The sequence below is a fragment of the Diuraphis noxia genome, unplaced genomic scaffold, assembly GCF_037042655.1.
Source record: "Diuraphis noxia isolate RWA-SAM2 unplaced genomic scaffold, SU_Dnox_SAM2 contig0003, whole genome shotgun sequence".
Lineage (NCBI taxonomy): Eukaryota > Metazoa > Arthropoda > Insecta > Hemiptera > Aphididae > Diuraphis > Diuraphis noxia.
This window is the reverse complement of record NW_028301713.1, coordinates 18383858-18408098: the sequence shown is the minus strand read 5'-3', so window position 1 is coordinate 18408098 and position 24241 is coordinate 18383858. Positions and strand designations below refer to the sequence as shown.

At 28.6% G+C, this 24241-nt stretch overlaps 1 protein-coding gene and 1 long non-coding RNA gene across 12 annotated transcripts in view; one reads left to right on the top strand and one right to left on the bottom strand.

The window, feature by feature from the left end:
- The window catches only part of mtd (TLD domain-containing protein mustard), a 185872-nt gene that overhangs the window by 27032 nt on the left and 134599 nt on the right, over nucleotides 1–24241 (bottom strand). For 6 of the 11 annotated variants that reach the window (XM_015508802.2, XM_015508804.2, XM_015508805.2 and 3 more), the window contains 2 exons: nucleotides 24109–24165; nucleotides 23835–23941 (listed from right to left, as the gene is read on the bottom strand). In XM_015508802.2, the coding sequence (XP_015364288.2) occupies nucleotides 23835–23941; nucleotides 24109–24165 (164 nt within the window). Of the gene's footprint in view, nucleotides 1–1289; nucleotides 1489–1693; nucleotides 1853–18401; nucleotides 18626–23834; nucleotides 23942–24108; nucleotides 24166–24241 lie in introns of those variants that run through there. The other 5 variants (XM_015508808.2, XM_015508812.2, XM_015508813.2 and 2 more) reach the window with 5 other exon arrangements.
- On the top strand, nucleotides 2035–12774 carry LOC149056910 (uncharacterized). Its single transcript, XR_016191068.1, has 3 exons — nucleotides 2035–2158; nucleotides 2218–2416; nucleotides 12579–12774. It is a non-coding gene; the product is annotated as an uncharacterized LOC149056910 (long non-coding RNA).

Genomic DNA, 24241 nt, shown 5'->3' with positions numbered 1-24241 from the left:
TTTTTCTAATAAATGTTAAAAAAATATTAATTTGTTTAAATTTGACACATCTAATACACATTTATAATTAAACATGATTTTATAAAAAAAATTGTTTAGTTAAATTTAAAAATGAAAACTTTTGGTGATAGACTAATTCTATAAGGCATTAATTATTAACCTAAGGTATGAGGAAAGCTAAAAAAACCTCTTTTTTATAAAAAATATTATGGAAAGAATCATTATTCTCATTAAATTATATTTGTTATATTTGTTCATTAATACATAACTTTTGATGCATGTTTAGACATTTTACATAGTAGAAACCAATCAATATTTTCACAAAATTCAATTATTTTAACACTCAAATTTCCAATTTATTAAATATTTGTAAGCAGCAGGAAATATTCCTAAGTTGTTAATTTTATTTGTAAAATGTAGGTATTAAGAAGAAAATACAATAATAATACTTGAGCAAGAAGATGCTAATGCCATACAATTTTTTTTCTCTATGTTCGTTTAATTTCAACAGATGAACATTTTATAATATATTTAATAATATTCTTAATTGATTTTTGTGTTATTAAATATAATAAATATGATGGGTGGTAAAATTATATTATTCAGATTACGGGAGAACACACACGAGAACGGACTAACCATCTTTTTTTTTTTAATTCTTTCAATAGTTTTTATTTAAAATATTTTTATCCCCTCCCATTAAAATTCCTGAGCTGGGCACCGGTTTAGAGTATGGAGGTACAATTTTTCATTATAAAATGTAGAAGCAATTTGCCAGTATCAGAATTTAACTTGCATTGTACATTATATGTATAGGGTTTTGCTAAAAAAATACTATTGATGTACCTACACTTAACTTTATCATTGAAAAACAAACAATAAGAATAGAAATCAGTTAGATTAATTTTATCAATATCGGTAGAAACCAAATATCTTTGGTAAGCAATTTTAAAATGTAATATAGGCCTCCAGCAAAATCCATTTAAAATGGAAAATAAACAAATTTACATATTTAAGCAAAGTTATATAGGTACTTAGAATTATTATAAAATTCAACATTATATTATTTCTTATATAGGCTCTCAATATATACCCCTATATAAACTCTGCTTAGGTCTATACAGTTTTGAGATTAAATCTTTAAAAACATATGCTATATCAGGTATGTATATCTATGCTAGAATTGATTAGAACCGTTATTCAGAAGTGTTAAAAATCTAACATTATAATTCAATCTGCAATGTTTTGAAAATGTAGGACAACACAGCTAAATATAATGAAAATCAAACCTGGCAGTACTCGGTAACGGACATAATATTCGCCACCACTGCAGCTCTTAAAGATTGTCACCGTCATCGGAGTGTAAAACTGTTCAATCGTAGAACTAACCATGCTAGTGGATTCCATTACCATAATAATTTCTGCAGGTTTTCACTGTGCATATGTGTCAACTGTCTAATAGACATGCACATACTTCTGAACAGTGTTGGCCAAATAAAGCTGCATTGTTAAAGTAATTATGAGCACACGCTAAGAAAGACGGATAGAAAACAAACAAAAAATAATAATAAAAGTTGAAAAGATAATAAATGAGTGCTCAAGAACGTTTCTATACAAACAAAGCGGTAGATACAATTAATTGTCATGAAAACTAGAAAGCACAAGGGTTTTCAAGGAAACAGGCTCCACTTACTTCTTTAAACGTCACATTATTTCATGCGGTCCCTACGACGTCCGTTTTACATTTTACATTTTCTACACGATATGTGTGCAAATGTGTACTACACAGTCACACAGACGTGCACGAGCAAACACCGACACGCTCAGATCTAAACGACGACCGTTCGTCAAGAGGAGTGCGTGAATAAATATTTGTCAGATCGTCGATACGGTATGTAATACGATAATCGTATTCACTGCAAGAGAGATCAGCTCTTCTACCTCAAGCCCTCGGAAATCGACACCGACAGCCGAACGCAGCAACTGTGCGGTGTGTGTGCTTGCGTAGTACAGTAGTACACTGTATTACTGTAACTAAAAGTGACAATTGACAAGTGTGTACAATATAATATTTTACTATGTTATTAATGATGGTGACGATGATTAACAACCAGTTGCGGAGACCGCGGGACACTCGAAAATAAGTGATAATAGTGACGTTCGTAGATGATAACGGCATATCATATCGCATAATATTATTGTTTATTTTTTTTATAGTTATGTTTGCCGCGGTAACAACAAAAAGTTCGCTGGCATGTATACCTGGGTATCTCCGGCGTGGCGCGGACCGGCCGACGCGGCGCCTCTTCGAGCTGCTTCCAAAGAGCTGCAGCCTGCAGACGCTCATCGGCAACCTGCTCGCCTACCGTGAATGTTCTCGATACGAATTTTTTCGGTTGTAGGCGATCATTAAAAGGTACGAATAAATATTATTAACGGTTGTACGACAATAATCTAGGTTGAGACCAACTGTAATACTCGGTACGCCATCTGCCGCCGGTTTTCCACAACTATATAAACACAGAATATTATGGTTTTCTACAAGTCGGCCGAAGACCGAACGGGACGGCGCGTGTCGTAAATCGTAATTACTGATTCTGTGCAGACTGTAGGAAGTTATTTTTTCCGCCGCGATCGAATTATTTAGAAAATCCGTTCTGCGGCTCATTATACATTAAATATATATTATTAAAATGCTATAGCCGATGTTAACCGTTGAAATGTCGAATTATAAAAGCAATAAACAAAAAAACCACGAAAAAACTTTTTTTTTCTTCTTTCATTGATTCAATTGTTCGTATTATCGTTTATTCGCATTTTCGCAATAATCGATGAATTCTTTTACCGAGTACTGAGACATCTAAAAATGTACTTTCTAGAGGTATGTAGATAATTTTTTACTATTTGTCAGACTTCACCAATACGACGATATACCTTTTATGGGCATACAGCCCGCTATCCATCGTTCGACTATTTTTCACAATTTATTGCAGTGACTACTGACTGTTACATCGTATTTTATTCCTAAACTAATTTAGTGGGGCGGGGTTTTGGAGAGAATTTTTAATTTAAAACCTAGTAAAAACAATACGTAGGTAGCCATAAGTACATGTTTTTAAATAGACACTGGGTATAATAATTCATTTATTGTGTCATATTGTGTAGGTTATAAACGCGCGCAGGAACAGCGAATTAGAACAAGTAATCAAATGCGATATAGGTAGGTCATAGGTACCTAATATGTTTATGCATGTGTACTGAACCACATGATTTTGATTTATATTCAGCGCAAATATATAAATATTCACTACGATTACCTGCACCTTTAAAAATCCTACCGTTTAATATTCATAACACCTACAAATTAAAATCAAAATTGAAGGAACGTTAATATATATTGTGCTTGAATTGGAAAAAAAATTAGAAAAGGTATACAAAAGTGTAAAAGAAATGTAAGTACCTGAAATTCATGACTTATTAATTAGGATATAATTAGAATGATGGGTACCTAATATTATTGTTTTTTTTTTTTTTTTTTTTTTTTAATTAAGAGGAAATTCAACCCTCTCAAGTCTCAGTTAGACACTACCAAGTAACCTAACCAAGTACCAACATATACAAATTAACAATTGTTTTTTGGAAAGAAATATATTTTGCACATTCTGAGTTTCTGACCTTCAAATCATGTTTTCTAATTACAATAATATAAGTTATAACGGCTCCAATTTATTTGCCTTTGATGGGCAAAATACATATTCAATTTTCCTTGTAGAGGACAAATATCTAGTAGCATGCTGCTTATATTAGGTATATAAGAAAGAATTGTTTTGTTATGCATCTCATATACCAATATATATATGTACAACTATTGTATTTTGCTCGGTATTTTGTATTTTATATTTTATATATATTTAATCAGGCGCCTAACCATTTTTGTTTTTATATGTCAAAAATATTTCCAAAATAAATCCTTATTTAACATTGGTATATTATTTAAATTATTTTGTAACCGTTTGCCTGATTTTAGTAACAATCGGCCTTTGTACACAATTTTCCAATTGTTTAGTATTATGTGGGGAAGAAAGATTTTTCTTTTGAAATGTTCGTATATTTACTTTTTAAACAATAATATATTTCAATACTCATTACAAAAATAAATGCTACAATAAAATCTGTGCAATAGTTATAAATAGATTGAATTGATATAATTATACCTACCAATTATAGTCTTATTAGAGGGAATAAAAATATAAAAAGTTCAAACACTGAATAGTTGTTTTCTAAATATTAGATAGGTATTACTGCTATAATAATATCGAGGACGAGTCCAGGTAGAAAAGTGAGCTCTGGAATCCCCCTCCCCCATTCACCAAAAAATATAATATAATTTTTCATTGTATATTAAAAATCAGCATCGTAAAAATGTTTTTAATTCAATTGTCCACTCCGTATAGATACCTACACAAATTTTTAATTCGCCCTTGAATCAGTATTTATTTAATATTATCATCGTCGACGTTGAACACAATTTTTACGACATATTGTTATCAATTATTTTATTTTACTACCACTATTGGATTTAAAATATTGTTCAAAAAATAGTTACATGACAAATAACTTATGATATAGAAATGATTCCAGTGTAAATATTATACAACCACCTTGCATAAAAACAACAGTCAATAGATCATCTGCAATATTTATGTTTTTTTTTTGTTTTATCTAATTGTGATGAATACCATTATAATAGTCATACATAAGTTGAATTATCGCTATGATAGTTATATTTCAATCAAATATATTTGATTTAATTTTAAATATAAAATTATTATAATAGTGTCTAGTTATAATAATATATTCATACATATATGTTTTGTGAATAAAGTAGGAAATCGTGCTTTATTATGAAATGCCCGAGTGCTTTATACAATAAAGTTTTAACGATGTAAGACTGATAATTTTAATATCGAAATTGTAGGAAAGTAGGAAAAGTGAATTAAATAATGCAGCGCACTAGACACATTTATATCGAATGGTACCTATTTTGTATAACAAATTATTGTTACGTAACACAACTTACGAGTTATGAGATAGGTACCTATCTACCTTATACATCTAACTGTACACAATGTAGGTTTGCGACAACGGCTGCTGATACACTAACCGATCCGTAATTTCAACAATAAATTCAAAATAATTTAATTATTCAATTCAAAATATACTCGCAACATGGTTAGCCACGATAATCATTTCTGCAGAAAGTGGAGCGACGATATAAAGTTCGTTAAATTTATGAAAACTTGGAGTTTTCACCATGATATAAAACCATCGTATAAACGAGACCAAGCTACGATAGGTATACTTGCACTGTGTAAGACTAATCGGTGTAAATGCAAAACATCTGCAGGTAGATTTTACTAACAATGCTATAATAGTTCTGTATGATGTGATAAATAAAGTAATATAAAACTATATCCTATGTGGCTATGTGCTTACTGCCCAACATTAGTTTTTAGTAATAAATAATTAAGTACCTATATATAAGTACTCAGTAAGAAGTTTTATTTTATTTTTAATATATAGGTATTGAATATTTAACCTAAAATGCCCAAATATAATTAAGCACTGTAATAATGCCCGGACAATTGTAACTTATTTCAACTTTGTCCGTTACACATATTCATTAATTGTTGGTAATTTATATTCATTGAACGTCTTTTAAAATAATTAATTACATCGAAAAATAGTTGTAGTATGATGATCCGGGGAGATATAAATTAAAACGCACATATTTAAAAAACAAACGCAATAAAAATAAATAAATGCACAAGTATATCTACTTAGTATTCATAAACCTAATAATTATTAAGGTCATTAATTCATTATTTTGTATTATGCTAATGATTAAGCGTGAATCTTATTGTTTTACTTATTTTATTATATTGGTAATTAGTAAAGAGCGTTGGTATCTGTTGATATTATATTCCTTAATTGGCTTAATCCTTATTAATTATTATATTACACTGAATATTAAATACAAATGTTTTTGATTTGGCGCAAATCCAACAAACCCGCGATAGATTAAATAAGCAAATTATACATTTTAATACATTTTAAAGAAAGATTGAAGTTAATTTTCTATTTTAATTTTTTCATTCTGAACAAATTTTACTTTTGGTTACTACGTAAAAATGAAAAATGTATGTTGGGTAAGAGTAACCTAAATAAAAACCTTGTATTAAATATAAGTAGGTACTTATCAAGCTTTAGCATTGTTTTTTTCTTTGGGAAAAATCTTAATACAATGCATAAATCATATTTGATTCACTAATAAATAATGATACAATATTTTATTTAAATTTATTCCAGAATTCTTTTCATTAATTGTATTATTAGATACGCTGTATATTCAATCGCACGTTGGGTAATATAAATTTAAAATATTTAAAATATAATTATTAATACAACATAATATACCTAATATTATATCAGGGCAGTTTGGTTGAATTTGTTTTTGAATCATATTACAGCCTGCAAGTATTATAGGTGCACATATTTAATTTGAACGCCTAACTAAACATCAAATTAAAAAAAAAAAAAATCACAACAATGTCTATCAATAATTTACAAAATATGTTTGTCAGTATGAGTATTTTCAGTATGATTTATACGAGTAGATAGAAATATACTATTTATTTTTTATAAAGACCCTCGGCAACATGGACTATTGGGTTAACAAATGGTTTAATTGCATAATGTATTGCCTCTTATTCTGGTTATTAAATATAATATTGTATTATATCGTAAATATGAATTGCCACCACCATGGCACCGTGACTCTATTCGTATAATGAATTTAATAAAGAAAGTATACAACATACATATAGATTTGCTTAAATTTTATTAGTTTGGTATTAAATCAGATCAGTGACTATTGTCTATAATTCACAATAGGTAAAAATGGAATGAAATAACTAATGAGGTAGAAGTTTTAACATTTTTGTTTATAGATATAACTTTATAAGATTGTAACAATAAATTGAATATAAATTATATATAATAATGCACTGATTAGTTTATTTTGTTACACACACATACAATATTATATATGTTCAGTGGCGGCGCTAGGCGTGGGCGGTGTGGGCCATTGCCCACGGCCTCACACCTCAAAGGGCCTCGCGTTCCATAGGGCTTTATAATTAACCATAGAGAAATATGACAGAAGTTAAAAAATTTTTTAAAAAGGCCTCTTTAAGTCTACTTCGCCCACATGTAACTTTTACCTCGCCACGCCACTGTATATGTTTCTGAACTAAAAAATTCAGCTATACCTAAATCAAATAGGAACCAATAGGTAATTTTTATAAAGTGCAATTTAAAAAACAGAAAGCCTATTTAAAAGTGAGCAATGTAGTTTTTAAAGTAACACTTAAAATTATACTTATAAAAATACGTATATATTTTTATTAATGATTCCTAAAACCCTTGTGCTAGCAATCTAATTAATAAAATAGAAACGTTCTAAGGAGATATGTAAATTTATTAATAATCAGTAGGTACCTACCACGAAAATGGAATATCCTCGATGTATATTTACTGACGACTGTAACGAATAGTTCGAACGACGAAAAAAATGTAGTGACTGTTTTTAAACTACTGAAGCCTAAAACTGGTTACGTACTAGGCATTTCGTTTGATCTGAGAAAATAATTGTCGTATAATCAGCATCGTCATCGACTTGAGCACAATGGTCATGCCTACAACCCGATAAACCGGAAGTGTCGTAAAAATCTTTTAAAGATTATATTATCGTGTATTTGTGTATATTATATTATAATAAATACTTAATTTACATTATTGTAAACACAAAATTCAATATATAATTAATAAAAATGAATTTTATTTAACATTATCATCGTTGATAAACTACTAACTGAATATTAAAATTATCTATATAAAATATATTAATGTCAAAAAAAACCAATTTTATCGAACATCATTATTGATAACCTATAATCTATATGAACTACAATTGAACACTATTAATTCCGGTATAAATGTCAAATATATTATAATAATATGATCTATCCCAAGTTAAAGTTATCGATAATTAGAAAATCATGTGAATGATTGAATCGATTAATAAGGGAGTTCAGGTTTTATAATATAATGATTACAGTTAATAATATAGTCATCGCTCTTCATAGAAACTAAAAGATAATTTCTGTAAACTGAAACACATGTTGATTTCTCATATGGAAAACCATTTTATGTATTGCTAAGCATTAAATTCATTTGGAACATTATGATTTTGTAGGAACAATAACAAGTATCAACACAACTGAATATTTATTTTTGTGGAAATATTTATCGAGAAGAAAACTACTTCCAAATAAAATGTACGGACAAAAATAAGAACAAATAATATTATTTATTGTATCCAAATAATAAATTCAAATTAATTTAATTTAATTTTAATTAACCAATAAAATTATAGGTATATGTAATAATTTTAATCTTTAGTTTGATTACCTTCAACTCTGGCTGTCTTAATATTAATGGGAATAATTAATGCCCTATATATATATTTGTACACATTGATTAATTTAATACATTTTATCGTCTGTAGTTTAATGAATTTCTTAAGAATTAAGAAGGATTATATTAAATTCGATTAAGCCAAGGATACATATTTTTGAATAAGCACCGATTGTGATAAAAATGTTTTCCACTCTACAGTGCATGTACTAACACAGATATATGTATTGAATTGTATGTGTTGAATGACTCTCCAAATACATTCATTATTCTTACCTACATGGCTACATTATTTTAATTTTGTTCGTTTATTAAACCATTCAACTTTGATAATTATGGCTAAAAAATATTATAAAAAATAAAAGAGTTCTAAAAGTATTTAACCGATGTACGATGTTATATGATATATAAGGTGATTCTTTTAAGTGGGTACACTAATTATCTCGAAAAGTATTTACATTTTTCAAAATATTTTTTTACATGGTTTCAAGTTGTTAAAAAACCAACGTTTTAATTTAAAAAATTATATTTTTAAATATTTTTATCCTTATCATTTTTTAAGTTTTTACTTTTTTGAATGACAACATAGAGTTTTAATTTCATATTCCAAAGCAGAATATTTTTCTAAGTATTTTGATTCATAAAAATCAAATTTAGGGCTAGTAGTTTTTGAGTTTTAAGTATTTAATGTTTAGATTGGCAGAGTAGAGTGGTACGGGGTTACCCCGCAAAGTGTTTGTCCACTACTCCGCTTTTCTAAACTTTAAATACATATAACTCATATACTAATCGTCCTAAATTCGATTTTTATGAATCAAAATACTTAGAAAAAATATTTTGCTTTGGAATATGAAATTAAAACTCTATGTTGTCATTCAAAAAAGTAAAAAACTTAAAAAATGATAAGGATAAAAAAATAATTTTTTAATAAAAAGGTTGGTTTTTTAACAACTTGAAACCATGTAAAAAAATATTTCGAAAAAGTCAATACTTTTCGAGATAATTAGTGTACCCACTTAAAAGAAACACCCTGTAGATAAGGGAAATAAATAATTAAATTACTAAATATTAAATTATATAATATATACCTACTTATATGTATATCTATGATTATATAATATTTTTAATGGAACAATGTTATGGTAATTAATTTATACAGACTTAACTGCAATTTTATTTTAGTGAATATTATGATTGAGTATATTTTAATGTAACTATAAGGCTCCGAATAACAATAATTTAATATTTAATTAGGTATACACATCCTACATCATTACATTAATTTGAATTAAATTTATAAACTGTTACTTAATGCTGAAAAACTGTTGTAAAAAATTAGTATTAGAAAGATTTTATTGTAGGCCGTTACACAATGATGGTTTTTTATTACTACTAATTATGATTGGTTTATCCTATTTCGACACAATATACCTAATATTATATAGTAATATTTTTCCATTTACTACTATTTATTGGTTTTTAGTGTTTTTTCTTACAATTTCTATTAGTCGCGCATTGCACAATATCATTATACATTATATAAATTGATTTAAGAAAGATCACAAAAATTGAAATAAAGCCACAAATTAAACACCATAATAATCTAGTTATTAATTGTATAAATAGTTGAATAATGGGTACAATTATTTATGCTCTTGTGGTGGTGGGAAGGAAATGTACATGCATATTTTATGTAATATTTTGTCATTAATTATATCTAGTACACTAAAAGTCGCTATTATACTTATTACTTATAGAATTTAAAGGAAATAAGTCCATGCGTTAATTAAAAAATATCACAAATGAAAGAAAAATATTTTAAACGAATAACAATGATTTTAAAAAAAAATTAACGTTTAAAACAAAGTTCAAAGTCATAGCGATATATTAATTTTTATTAAGCAGTCTAATTATTTCACATATTATGGTTACCTATAGCTGATGTGCCTAAGCAGGTCTTTTTTTTAAATCAGTTTCGGATACTCCTCGAATAATTCCAATAAGTTCCAAGTATTGCTCGTCGTAGTAGGTATACTTTATAGACCAATGGTACCGCGAGAAGTCCATGCGTAATTTAATACATTCATACATATTAATGGTGCCAAGGTGGGAATTTACTATAGTTTAAAAGTTAAAGCTCGGTTATGATATTCTGTGATACTTAGACTTAGTCATATTTTATATTTTATAGTATATAACACGGGCTGAAGCTCAATATACAAACAATGCGCTAAACACAATACAATATTATAAGAAAAACAACTAAAAAATGCAGATCACAAGAAAGAAGGATCTTGATTTGCCAAATACATGCAGCGATGTAGTGGTTCGTTTTGACCATATAGTTAGTAGAGAAAGTATGGAGAGAAATAAGAAGCCATTGGTGACGCCAGTTACGATCAGGGACATTGATATAGGCTTGCAATAGTATAGTGATGCGATTTATGTCAAAATATCTATTGAAATTATAATATAAAAGTTTGTTACATATTTCTTATATATTTTGATACATATGAATGATTTTGCAAGGCGAACTTATTCTATAAAATTCGAAAAAAAACATAAATATCCTTTAATTTATTAATCCTATAGAAGACTAAGACGTGAAACCAAGGATGTGACCATATTATTATTATACGTATCGTTGATGTTATACGTTTATACCGGGTGATTCTTTTATCATTAAGCACTCATTATTTCAAAAATTATTAATGTTTTTGAAAATATTATTTTACATAGTATCAAGTTGTTAAAAACCAACGTTTTTATTAAAAAGTTATATTTTTAAATATTTTTTATCCTTATATATTTTTTAAGTTTTTTACTTTTTTGAATGACAACATAGAGTTTTAATTTTAATATTCCAAAGCACAATATTTTTCTAAGTATTTTGATTCATAAAAATCGAATTTAGAACGAATAGTTTATGAATTATAAGTAGGTATTTAAAGTTTTGTCAAGCGGAGTAGTGGATAAACATTTTGCGGGGTAACTCCGTACCACTCCACTCTGCCAATCTAAACTTTAAATACTTATAACTCATAAACTACTCGTCCTAAATTCGATTTTTATGAATCAAAATACTTAGAAAAATATTCTGCGTTGGAATATGAAATTAAAACTCTATGTTGTCATCCAAAAAAGTAAAAAACTTAAAAAATGATAAGGATAAAAAATATTTAAAAATATAATTTTTTAATAAAACCGTTGGTTTTGAACAACTTGAAACTAGGTATGTAAAAACATATATTCAGAAACATCAGTAATTTTTGAAATAATGAGTGTTCAATGATAAAAGAATCACCCAGTACGTGTATCTATATTTCCATGTATAAGTATATATCATTATCGATGCGAAAGGTTTCAAACAGAAACGGTTATTCGTACAATGATGCCACGTATTATTATTTTTACTATTATTTATATATATCAACGATAAACAATACTATAATCATGGTAATTGTCCATATACCGTGGTAACTAGTAACTACTATTATATACGTACCTACCCAAACATTTAAAAAATTAAAAGTTGTGATGTACAATAAAAATGTAAGATGTTCATACATTCGGTATAGATCGTCGATAAGCTCAATGCAGATTGACCAAAACTCAAAATATATATATACATAATAGACTTAATAGAGGATTAATGTAACGACTTCTTTGTTAAGAAAATGTTATGTTAAATTTAACGACACCCAAACAGATGTACATATTTTTTGAATACGTTATAGTACACATATAATGAACATTTTATTTTATTTTTTAATATAATCTAATCTAGACTTAGCGTAATATTTTGTTTAATTTGTGATAATAATTTGCTGTTAGTGCGTATTGCGAGTTGAATTACGCGTCACTGACGCACAACTGTATAGATACCGCACGTGACGTATACCTAAAGTAAATATTTTAAAATGTTTATTATAAATTAAAGTATCACCGCCGCGGTTAAGATATGTTATTAATCAGCGTATTATAAATATCATAATTATTATTTATATATATATATATATCATTATTTTTTTTTTTTTTAGTGAAGGATTTTCAATATTGGTCCTGAGGGGTCGAACAATCGTCTGCATACACATAAGAAACAAATATACACTACCTAATATATCTGATACAATCATAAGAATATTAAAAATTATAGTTTATTAAGTATTATTTGGACGTATGTGGACGGATGGGTGGGCACCTAACCAGTGTCCTGGACACCACTCCTTGTAAATCCACCAACGGTGTCCTATATCATTTTCTGTCTCATAAATATATATTGATATATTAAAATCGAATTGCTCTATTTGTTACATATGTAAGTGCTATGTACATATAGGTATGTAGTAAATATATTATATTAGTATATATATATATAGTAGCGACTGCGTGACATTATTAAATTCGTCATTATGATAATAATATAATATAAATTATATAGGTCAACGGATATAATTTATACGCATTTGATTTAAACATATTGATTTTAGAAAGGTTTTTTTCAGCGCTATTTTATTATTGATGGCAACGCATTCGGGCCCGTAAGTAAAAAGTGCCTATGTATAGGTACCGAAAACGAGATACAAAAAATGTAAACCAGTTGAGCGTGTGTGCAGTAGGAAGAGGGCATAGTATTATAATTCCGCCATGTATCGATGCACCGATGGCTACGTGCACACAAAGCTAGCTGGGTCCTATAATAAATATTTGGAAAATAATTATTAAATCGTCTACGATAAAAATAACGGTTTTGTTTTTTAATTAATTTTTCAGCGTACCTGTCACGTGGTATCATCGAACGAGTTATGCGATAACCCGCCACTGCGGATCGTTATCGAGCTGATCAATAATATGTGATCTCACCGATCTTGTCATGTTGACGAACGCACTGGTGTTGACACCGAATACCAAAAATTACTCATATAAAACGATTTATCGCATATTATCAGCACGCCGCGCCATACAATTTCGACATAAATTCGGAGAGGAATCGAACTGGAATTTTTATAGTGAACGATCTACGTGTAAATAGATAAAACATCAAAAAGCTCCGATTAATTATTTTTTATTTTCATCGCGATTTGACTTGATTGATTCTCCGTAGTATTAGTTTTAAATAATTGTACACACTGCGATTACAAACACAATTTTGCAGAAAACATTTTTAATCATGATATTATTATATAATATTATGTTACACAATTATTCTGTCAATAATTCTGTAATTCTTTAAGATTCTGCAATAGTACATTCGGCGATGAGTTTTTCTTGCCATTTTTTTTTTTTTTAAGGCAATCGCTTTTACGGTCTAAAGTTTAGTCTGTTTGCACGTTATAGGTAATAGTATAGATAATAGAGAATAAAGATTGAAAATTTGACTTTCGCGAGCACATTTTTTGCTGCTACTCACAATCGGTAAGTTCGGTAGAAAAAAATATGCAAAAAAACCCGTCTTTATTCCTTGTTTCCTTGTAATCTTACCTATTCAAATTAATAAAGATAAGTTTGAAGTTTTAAATCAAAAAGCAAAATTAAGAAATATATCGAAACACGTGTCTAGTGTAGCATATACGTATTACGTATCTTAAAAACGTCTACATTTGGCAGGGTTTAAATTCAAGAGCTTACAAATTTTATACAAAAAAAACTGTTTACCTATTGCCGGGTTTTGTCAAATCGAACGGAATTGTCTTTTTTACGAACTATTTACGATTTTTGTCGAAAGCGACTCAACGATGAAGAACATTTTTCAAAATTCCCAGAAATCCGTGTGTGTATGTGTTTTATATAGAACTCTAAAACCAAAGAGGATGATCGAAAAACAAACAAAAACATAAAATCCGGAAATAAATAATATAATCTCGAATTACAAATGTTAAATAGAAATATTGTGATTGAATATTTTGCGCGGGGATTGGTATTTTATAATTTTCATATGTAGGTCATAGGTTTGTTGGAATCCGAAATAAAAACCGTTTTTTATTCGTGCAATTAATATGTATAGGTACCATATATTAGTACAGCTGCTACTTACTCAGTTGATAAAACAAAACTGTTAACGCGAAGGGAGGGGCCTTGCGACTTTTGTATTTTTACTCAAAAACTATCCATTGTAATTTCAACTGCGCTTTGTTAATATACGCCAAAACACTTATTCCGATAACTGTTCATAACATTTACGAGGGAATGACCGAACCACGTTTTTTTTTTTTTTTTTTGTTTCCGTCTTCTGAATATTGAAATAAATGGGTTTTAAGAATGTCGAGCTAAAATATTTAATCAGCTTAAAATGAGCTTCGGCGGCCATTTCCTTGTAAATATTACGGAGGATTCGAATATTTTTTTCATGATGAAAATCGGTGTAAGCACTGTAGCATTGTATTCCGTCTGAGTTATTGGAATTGTTTGTCCAAATGAAAAACATTTTCTCATTGTCACTGATGCAAAGTAGATGTGCACACGCGAGTGCATAAAATTGTCACAGATACGTTTATTATTGTTGATACCCGTTGCCTCCGTATATCCTTCACCTCGCACTAATCAATAATGATTATTTACGATTTAATATACGACAAACCATCATAGAAAAGATACTAACGCAACAAAACTATATGACTTAATAGCTATACCTAGTGAATATACATAAAAAGTTGACTAGGTATATAAAATGTGTTCCTTATAGAATCAAGAAGTCTAAATTACTTTAAAACTAGATGTACAACTGTCTCAAGTTTTGAGTCTCGATAAAGTAAAAAAAAAATAAAACGCTGTTCTTCGTTAGCGAAAATCTTAGAAAACAATTTTCAGAAATTTATTTCAAACAAGAAATATATTTTTAATTAGAAAGAAGTTTTAAACTTAAAGTCTTCCTTCCTTATACTAATAAGATTAAAGTACTTATTTACAAAGGATTCAACGAGGTCGTTTTTGAATATTATAATTACTAAAAAAAAAAATGTATAAGAAAAATCAACAAAATATTACAACGATTTTATTATATCGGAAAACCTGATTGTTTTTTTTTTATATATATCAAAACAAACTGCACGAATATTATAATGCATTGGACGTTTTTACTACAGAAAACAATTGATTTGCCGTGAAATTAATTAATGACGCCTTATGGTATATATCATGTCTTTATTGTTCGCACAGAAAACGCTAATTATTCGTCTAATATGTACGTTTACAGAAATTCAACTCGACAAGGACAAATTATTTATATGAATATTTTAAATAACTAATAATATAATATGTACGTGGAAAATTAAAGGACGCAACATAATAATTGTTCAAATAGAACATTTTCGCACTCAAACTGTTGTCGTGCACAAGTAGAGGACATGATTAATCGATATTCAATTTTTCGTTTGAAAATATTATTACGTATCATGTCTTTTTGAAATGTTTTTTGGTCAAATTTTCAAAAAACCAACATCGCTATATTTTTTACCAGCGATTTTGGAATTACGATGCGGTTGGGTCCGAACTTTTTGGAGTGTAAAAAAAGCTTGTAAATAATGAATTCATTTGACTATATTGATTTTGTATACTTTTATATAATTATATAGTGAACTATTGAGCGCCGTGTCGGTCATCAATTTGGGCACACGTGGCGCGCATACCTATATACATCCAAACCACCAATAATATCAACACTGAGGGCTTCAAAACATTTTTTGTTGTGTTATAGGAGGAAAAAAACTAATCGAAGGAATTCAAAAACCCAAAAACGTTGATTACCGATAAACTGAAAATTTAGATTAATAATAATAAAAAAATAATTTTGAGTACATACAGGTATAGTTGCGGTGTGTAAAGTAAAAAAATGATTAGAAACAACGTCGTTAAAAACTTATGTTCTTTTTTTACGCTGCATTCCTGTATCTAATATCTACGTATGACATTTTAATGGAAATTTAATTTTCATTCATTTTGTTTTAACATCATATAAGTATGAACAACAAATAATTCATAACTATTTGATTTGTGCTTATAATAGGTATAGTATCTATATTATATATATTATATTTTCGAGATGTTTGTTTGTTGTATTTTTTTATAAATACAAAATGTATTTATTAATTTTTATTTTATTTCTATAGTTCAACTAATTTTTATGTTTATGTTGCTTTATGATTTAATTGGTTTTTAAAATGTTGTTTTTGTTCGCAACGTTTAACTTAAAACAAAAAATTAAAAACGCGTTTAAATAACCAAAAATATAAAACTAATATACATATTTTCCTCAATCCTCATCGAGTTTGCGGGAAATTCAAATCATATAGGTAGACACTGTATAGATTTTACACTATTTACATTGTGTGATTTGTCAAAAATATTTATCAATTAATGATTATATAGTATAATTTTGCAACTATATACTGTCAAATTATCTCATATTATTGTAATTTATTTTCGTCGATAAAGACGATTATTAGGTATACATTAATTAAGCGCATAGATCACGTAGCGGGAGTTTAATGTATTTTTAGTATTTTATCTCCATACACTATAATAATTATTATAATATTGAGCGAGAAATCCGGGGTCACGTTGTGCGTCGCCGTTGTCGTCGTCGCGGTTATAGCTCGTCCCGGGTCCCAGAGTAAAATTATTGCCGGCTCGATCACCCCACGACCCATTTTTTGGGGTGCAGAAATGAACGAAACAACACGTTATACTACACTACGTATAATACGTGCCACATGAAATTTGAAAATTTCGGCACCCGTAAAATTATAATAAACGTTGCAGTTCGCCTAAGTGCGACTAGACGATCTATAGATATACATACGCACGTACCTATTATATTGATTATATTGATTATATACACCTGCAACTGCATTCCATGATGATGTACACGCGAGAAGCACGAGGTGTATGCATCACATCTATCGATCATCCCTGCAGGGCTCTCTTGTGACAGTTATAATAATAATAATTTTATGCGACCACGACGACATAATATTTTTATCTATATATATGATGCTATATGATATCATACCTACTCGAGAAACGGCAAATAATAATATTTTATATAAAATATAATATATATATTAGTAAATATTACCAATTTTAATAAAATGTGATGCACATTACATATATCTGTATAGTATAACATTTTGTTTATAACCTTGAGCCATATAATATAATATTGTATACACACTGCACGGGCGTTCGGTTATCGTTGAAAATCAATATTGGCGTACCTATATACAACTCGTCACGTTTATATATATATATGAAAATTGCTCACAACGAAAGCGCTCTAGCAGAGGACGCTGGCCGATAACTATACATATATTATTAGCAGTGTAATTTATTATATACCTATGTGATAAGCACCGTTTGATATCCATATGTACACATACTACGTTGCTGGCAGGATGATGAGATGATATAACGAACAAAAAGAAAGAGAGATGAAAAATTGCAAGACCAAACAGCTGCTGCTTTTAATATATAAGATAAACGATATTATAATGAGGTTCTGCGTATAGTCGTATCATATAAGCATATATGAAGGAAATCATGTCGAGATGATATTCGAATTGAGACGCATCACATATAGATCGAAAAACTGCTTGATCACAATACTACGCGTTTGTATGTACATATATATAATATATATACCTGCACACGAAACCATGTGATATTGCGCAGAAAGAGCAGCTGCAGACGAGTATGATGGAATAACGTCTCGAAACGGTGATTTTTACTTATAGTTTTTTAATAATTATTATAATGATAATAAAACTGCAGAAATGACGATATTATGATAATGATAATAATACGAAATAACTGTCACAGGCATCATCATATATAAGTGATACAATCACACGACTGAATCACGCACGTACCTTTGATATACCATCTCGAGCTCAGCTGCGTTTCAGTCAGTGTCACGCGATCAATACGCTGTCCTGGCGGCGTTATTACGTTTACTATGATCAGACTGCCTGCACTTTAAGACGAAGATAATATTTTTATTTTTTTTTTTAAACAGGAAAATTAACGCGTACGGACGTCGAACCGGAAAGTGTGGAAAACGATTATCGTTCAGGGGAGCGGACCAGTATTTTATAAACATTGAGCATACACGCAGGGGATATAGCTGATCGATCGGTCCACCCTGTCCGAAATTAGCCCACAGCTGATAGACCCGCCGCCGCCAGGTCGACGGCGCACGAACTTGCACGGCCCCGTCCGGGCGACGAAAGCAAAAACAGTGTGCGTGTGTGTGTGTGTGTGTGTGACAGAGAGAGAGAGTGAGAGAGAGAAACAAAATCGCACTACGCAGTATATACAACAACCGATGGAAGATAAAAAAACATTTTAAAAAAAAAAAAAAAAAAAGATAAAGGCCAGAGAATTTTTCAAACCGTATTTGAAACACGAATCGTACCTATTTGGTTCATTATTCCTATATACAGGGTGTCCCACAGAGATCTGACAAATGAAATAACTTTTGTTCTAATCAATATTTTTAAAAAATTTCATTTAAATATAATTCATAGACACTTGCGCTATATTGTTAGAATACATTTTTTATTTTTTTAATACTGAAAATAAAAAACTTAAAAATTGATAAAATTTTTTTTCGAAATATTCAATATAGCCAATTTGTAAATCTGAATTTTTAGAAAAATGTATATGGTAAAAACACTTATTCAGTCTTATTAAGTCAAATGGCTGATTTTTTACAATTTTTTTAAATATCAATATTTTCGTTAAGTAAATTATAGTAAATTATAGTAATTTATAGTTTATACATCACATATTATTAAAATAAATGCAAGAAAAAAAATTATTATATTTTAACATGCACCTATTAAAAAATTTTCTAATAAAATATTTTTAAAAAACTTTATATTATTTGAAATTAAAATGTTCTAACATAAACTAGATCGTAATTTACTTAACGAAAATATTGATGTTTAAAAAAATTGTAAAAAATCAGCCATTTGACTTAAATAAGTGTTTTTACCATATACATTTTTCTAAAAATCAGATTTACAAATTGGCAATATTGAATATTTCGAAAAAAAATTTTATCAATTTTTAAGTTTTTTATTTTCAGTATTAAAAAATAAAAAATGTATTCTAAAAATGTAGCGCAAGTGTCTATGGATTATATTTAAAAGAAATTTTTAAAAAATATTGATTAGAACAAAAGTTATTTCATTTGTCAGAATATGTCAGATCTCTTTAGGACACCCTAGCTGTGTATATATATATATATCCCTAACCTGCTGTATCTATAGGCGCGTTTTTTGAACAAACCTCACCTGACCCATAAAATAAGAATTTAAATTATAATAATACACATAAACTGGAATAAGATTGGCCAAAAAATTAGTTAAATTATTATCTATATGAACCGGCAAATAATATTTAAATTAAAAATAATTCGCATAGACAATATTATGTATTATACCGATATAAGTTACATCAGAAATCTAAAATTGCCAACACATAATATTATATAGGTAGGTCGTACTTCATACCTGCTGTAATGTGTAGAATATTATGTAGGTGCGTAAACATGACGATTAATTCAATATGTCAAGTCTAATATATAACACAGTGTATGAAATATGAATAGTATACATAGGTTAATAGTAACTCATTACGCCCGACCGTTGCATTAACATTAAACAAAAACAATATATATATACAACGCATATTTAATCAACCCAGAGTTCGTTTATTATTAATTATTATACTAGAACTATATAAAATATCTTCAAAGTACGATCGTAATTATATTATGAAGTTGTGACGGGTATAAAACTAATTGAAAAAAAAAAAAAACATCGATGGCAAAAAAAATAATACGAGGGTAAAATATATTAATTATATATTTATATATTCGATAAGTTATATTTTTAGAACAAACTTTATTTCGCACGTCCTTAACATTAAATATACAGTAAGTTATGTTCAGTCGAGTATTTTAGTTATGAATGTTATTATACTATATACGCAGTGAGATTGACTAAACGGAAAATACTGAGAGAATTAAATCTGTTCATATAACCAAGTATTACGTTCGTGTAAATAATTTTACTAAAAGCTCTTGTACATCTACATAAATATGATTATGTAAAAACAAATAAAAATTTGAATACTTCAGTTAATTTATGTCGTTATTCATTTTAGAACTACTGTATCAAATTGTAATATAAACAAACTGTATAAAAATCGATGTTGTTTCATCACTTCACTTCCCCTGCAGGCGCAACACAGTGTTAGTGTTTAATCATTATAAAATCGAAACAAATATTTCTTAAACATGAATCCCGTTCAAAGCAAAAAATCTATATAGGCTTTAGTTGAATTCACTAAATATTATATTAATTCCTGGATTATTAAAAAAAAAATTCCGTATACCTAGGTAGGTACTTCATCATAAAAATATAAATTTACAAATTATAAGTAAATGTTTTAAAATGTATTGAATGATGATAAATGTTATTCGAAGTGATACGGAATAATTTTGCAAGGTTACAAACAAACCGAAAACTGTGATCGTGTGTAAAAAAAATAAAATACAGAAAAAAATGCATTCTTCTGATTTCTAAATTCAAATTGAGAGACTTGCATATTCGTTAAGCCGATAGTTTTTTGATGAATTATATTAAAAATAGATCTAATGTTAAATTCTCCTAAAATGGTCTGACTACAGAATACCAACTGGTTCGAATTTTTCTATTTATAGAATAGAGAACGACTGTATACAATTTTGGGGCACACTTTAGACTCGATAAACAGTGTTCAATTGTGTATCCAGGATGATTAAAAAACAATGGTCATTTAAAAATCTATCAATTAGAATTATTTTGAGGAAAACTCGAGACTTTCAATAGTTATACTTCCACTGTTAGATTTTAATTCACAAACGGTTAGTGCGGTTACACCGCAATTAACCAATAATTTTTTAATCCGATTGTGTGACTTATTTTTCTAAAAATGGCATTGCACGAGAAAAGAAACTGCAGGATAGGTTTATATAGACATTCATTCATTCAGTGAATAACAGGATGTCGAGCAAAATGTGTAATAAGTGGGGGTTTTTTTTTTTAAAGTATGTTTGTGCGATCGTGTTTTCATTAAACAATTAAAGACATACAACATGTATGTACCGGTAATCACATGAATGTTGTCATGATTTGTTAGATATTTATAAGGAAACTAAGTAAAATTATTTTCTATTAAAATACGTACAATCTATTGCTAGAAATTATAGTTAAAAGATTGAAAAAATGACATTTAAATATATATATTATATATAATTTGCTTCGGTCAAATTATATACCGACTTATTTAATCGAGACAATAATAATTATTGTTATATTTATAACCGTTTAGTGGTGAGTTATAACTAATAAGTAATAACCAATAATCAACTGTCGATGTATTAAACAAAACATCATGAATCACACATAGATATTAAAATCAAATATAGTCAATATAGAACAAAGGTATATATATATAGGTGTATATATATATATACGAGAACCATTTATAGATGTATCACACGCGAGCAATAATTATCAATGAATTTTTATTAATTAATTTTTTTTTGTTTAAGAACTTTTAAATTTTCTCGTCATTTATTTCATGTCTTATATTTTAAACACCATTTTAAAAAAAATATACGGACGTCATATCTCAAGATAATATTATAAGCTCAGACGTGTGAAATATTTATTATTCACACCACACATTTAAAACGATGAAGACATAGTACGCGTTTTGCCTACACGTGCAAAAAGTGAAAACTGAGAGTGGGTACCTAGCTGCATGATTTAGGTTTATTTTATTTCCTCGGATAATATTGTCACAAACAACATGACGCTGCCGTACGCATGTCGAGATGATATTAGCATATCGTTCGATTTAAACAAAACAAAATTGTCTCCTCCGATTCGTCTATTTGATCATTACATTATGTTAATATAACGAAAACAAGAGTCTTGTTTCGGAGCGTAATAATTAAAATAAAATTGTCACTATTAAAACAACTTTTCTGTAATGGAACAACATCATAAATGTGCTTTGGGTATGTTTTGATCATTAAGTTAAGCTACGAACTATTAAAACGTTGTGTATACCTTTAGTAAAACGTTTGTTCCGCGCAAAAGAACATTTTTCATTACATTTTCTCCATATTATACTGTACGCCGTTGTTATTATTTTTAATGTTTTCTAAAACTTTATACGACGATGGCCGTAACAGTGATACCTATGTAAATATCATATTACTATATGATAGCGATTGAAAATTTCATGAAATATTTCAAAAACATGAAATACTTCAGTGTTATACAAATATATATATATATATATATATTTAAGTTTTATTTTTATGTATGATTGTCATAACTTATGTTCACAATAATTTTTATAATATTAAGGAAAACAATCATTAACTATTCATTAGTGACGATTTTCTTTGGTTAGGTTATTGATATAAATATACTCATCATTAATATTATTTGTATGAAAAAAAATTTCAATGTTTCACGTTTTTGTGAAATATTTCATACTTCAAACACTATATGTATGCATATTGGCTTCCGCGAACGGGGCAAATGAGCAATTTCGATTTAGTTCTTATTTTTATGTATTTTAAACATTAATATAATGTAGAAGTGTAGAACTAACGATTATTTACTGTGAAATTGCTCATTTGCCCCATTCGCACAGATCTCGATATTTTCAATTTAAGTTTACTATATACTCGTATATATAATATATTTATACATCGTTATATCCGGGTGTCGCAGTGTACCTATACTTAAACCCGGAAAACCGATAACGTTTTACACTATATGTACTAGAGTATATATAATATACGTATATGGAAGCTAAAAACTGGCAGACCATCATAAATCACTAAGGATATTTAATTAAGTAAAGGGTTTTTGGGTTCGACAGGTCTAGGACACGGGAGGGTCAATTAGCGTTTAGCTGACCCCGGCCAACGCGCAATTAGGTAAACGAGGCGAAAATTCAAAATCCATAAACCGCCGTCGTCGGTGTATAGCACATTGTAGATTGTGAGCAGTGTAAATATTTTGTATTATTTTTCACGATGCACTGCAGAAATGCATTGTGCCAGTTCCGCGGGCCAAATATATGTTATCATTTATATACGATAATGTAGCAAATTACGAATGTTTTGCACGTTGAGTTAACCATTTAACTGTTCCTATTATTATTTAATACAGTACTCAAAATGGGAGTTCCTTAGAAAAAAAGAAAAAAAAAAGTTTTTAAAAACTCACCTCTGTTGAGTTTGTCGACACTCTCGAATCTGCCCTCAACCTTACTCCGCAAGGAGTCCAAGTCGAATGGCGACGAAAGACCATGGTCAACGCTGCGACTCTTCCCCCTGAAAATACAATATTTGATGGTGAATATTATATGCGACACTATAAATAATTTTCATTACTGCCGTTAATACGTGGTCGTGTTGGCGTATCGGAACAATGTGAGAGAAGAATTATTAGACAATATAATAATATTTATGGTGAAAAAAAAAATAGTTTTGGTAAGTACCTTTTGTACGGAATGCGTTCATCGCTCGAAGCACCAAAATCTGAATTTCTTCGAGAACTGTAATCGAAAAAAAAATGCAAAATGCAAAATGACTAACTACAAAAAATAAAAAATAAAAATAAAAACTACAAGT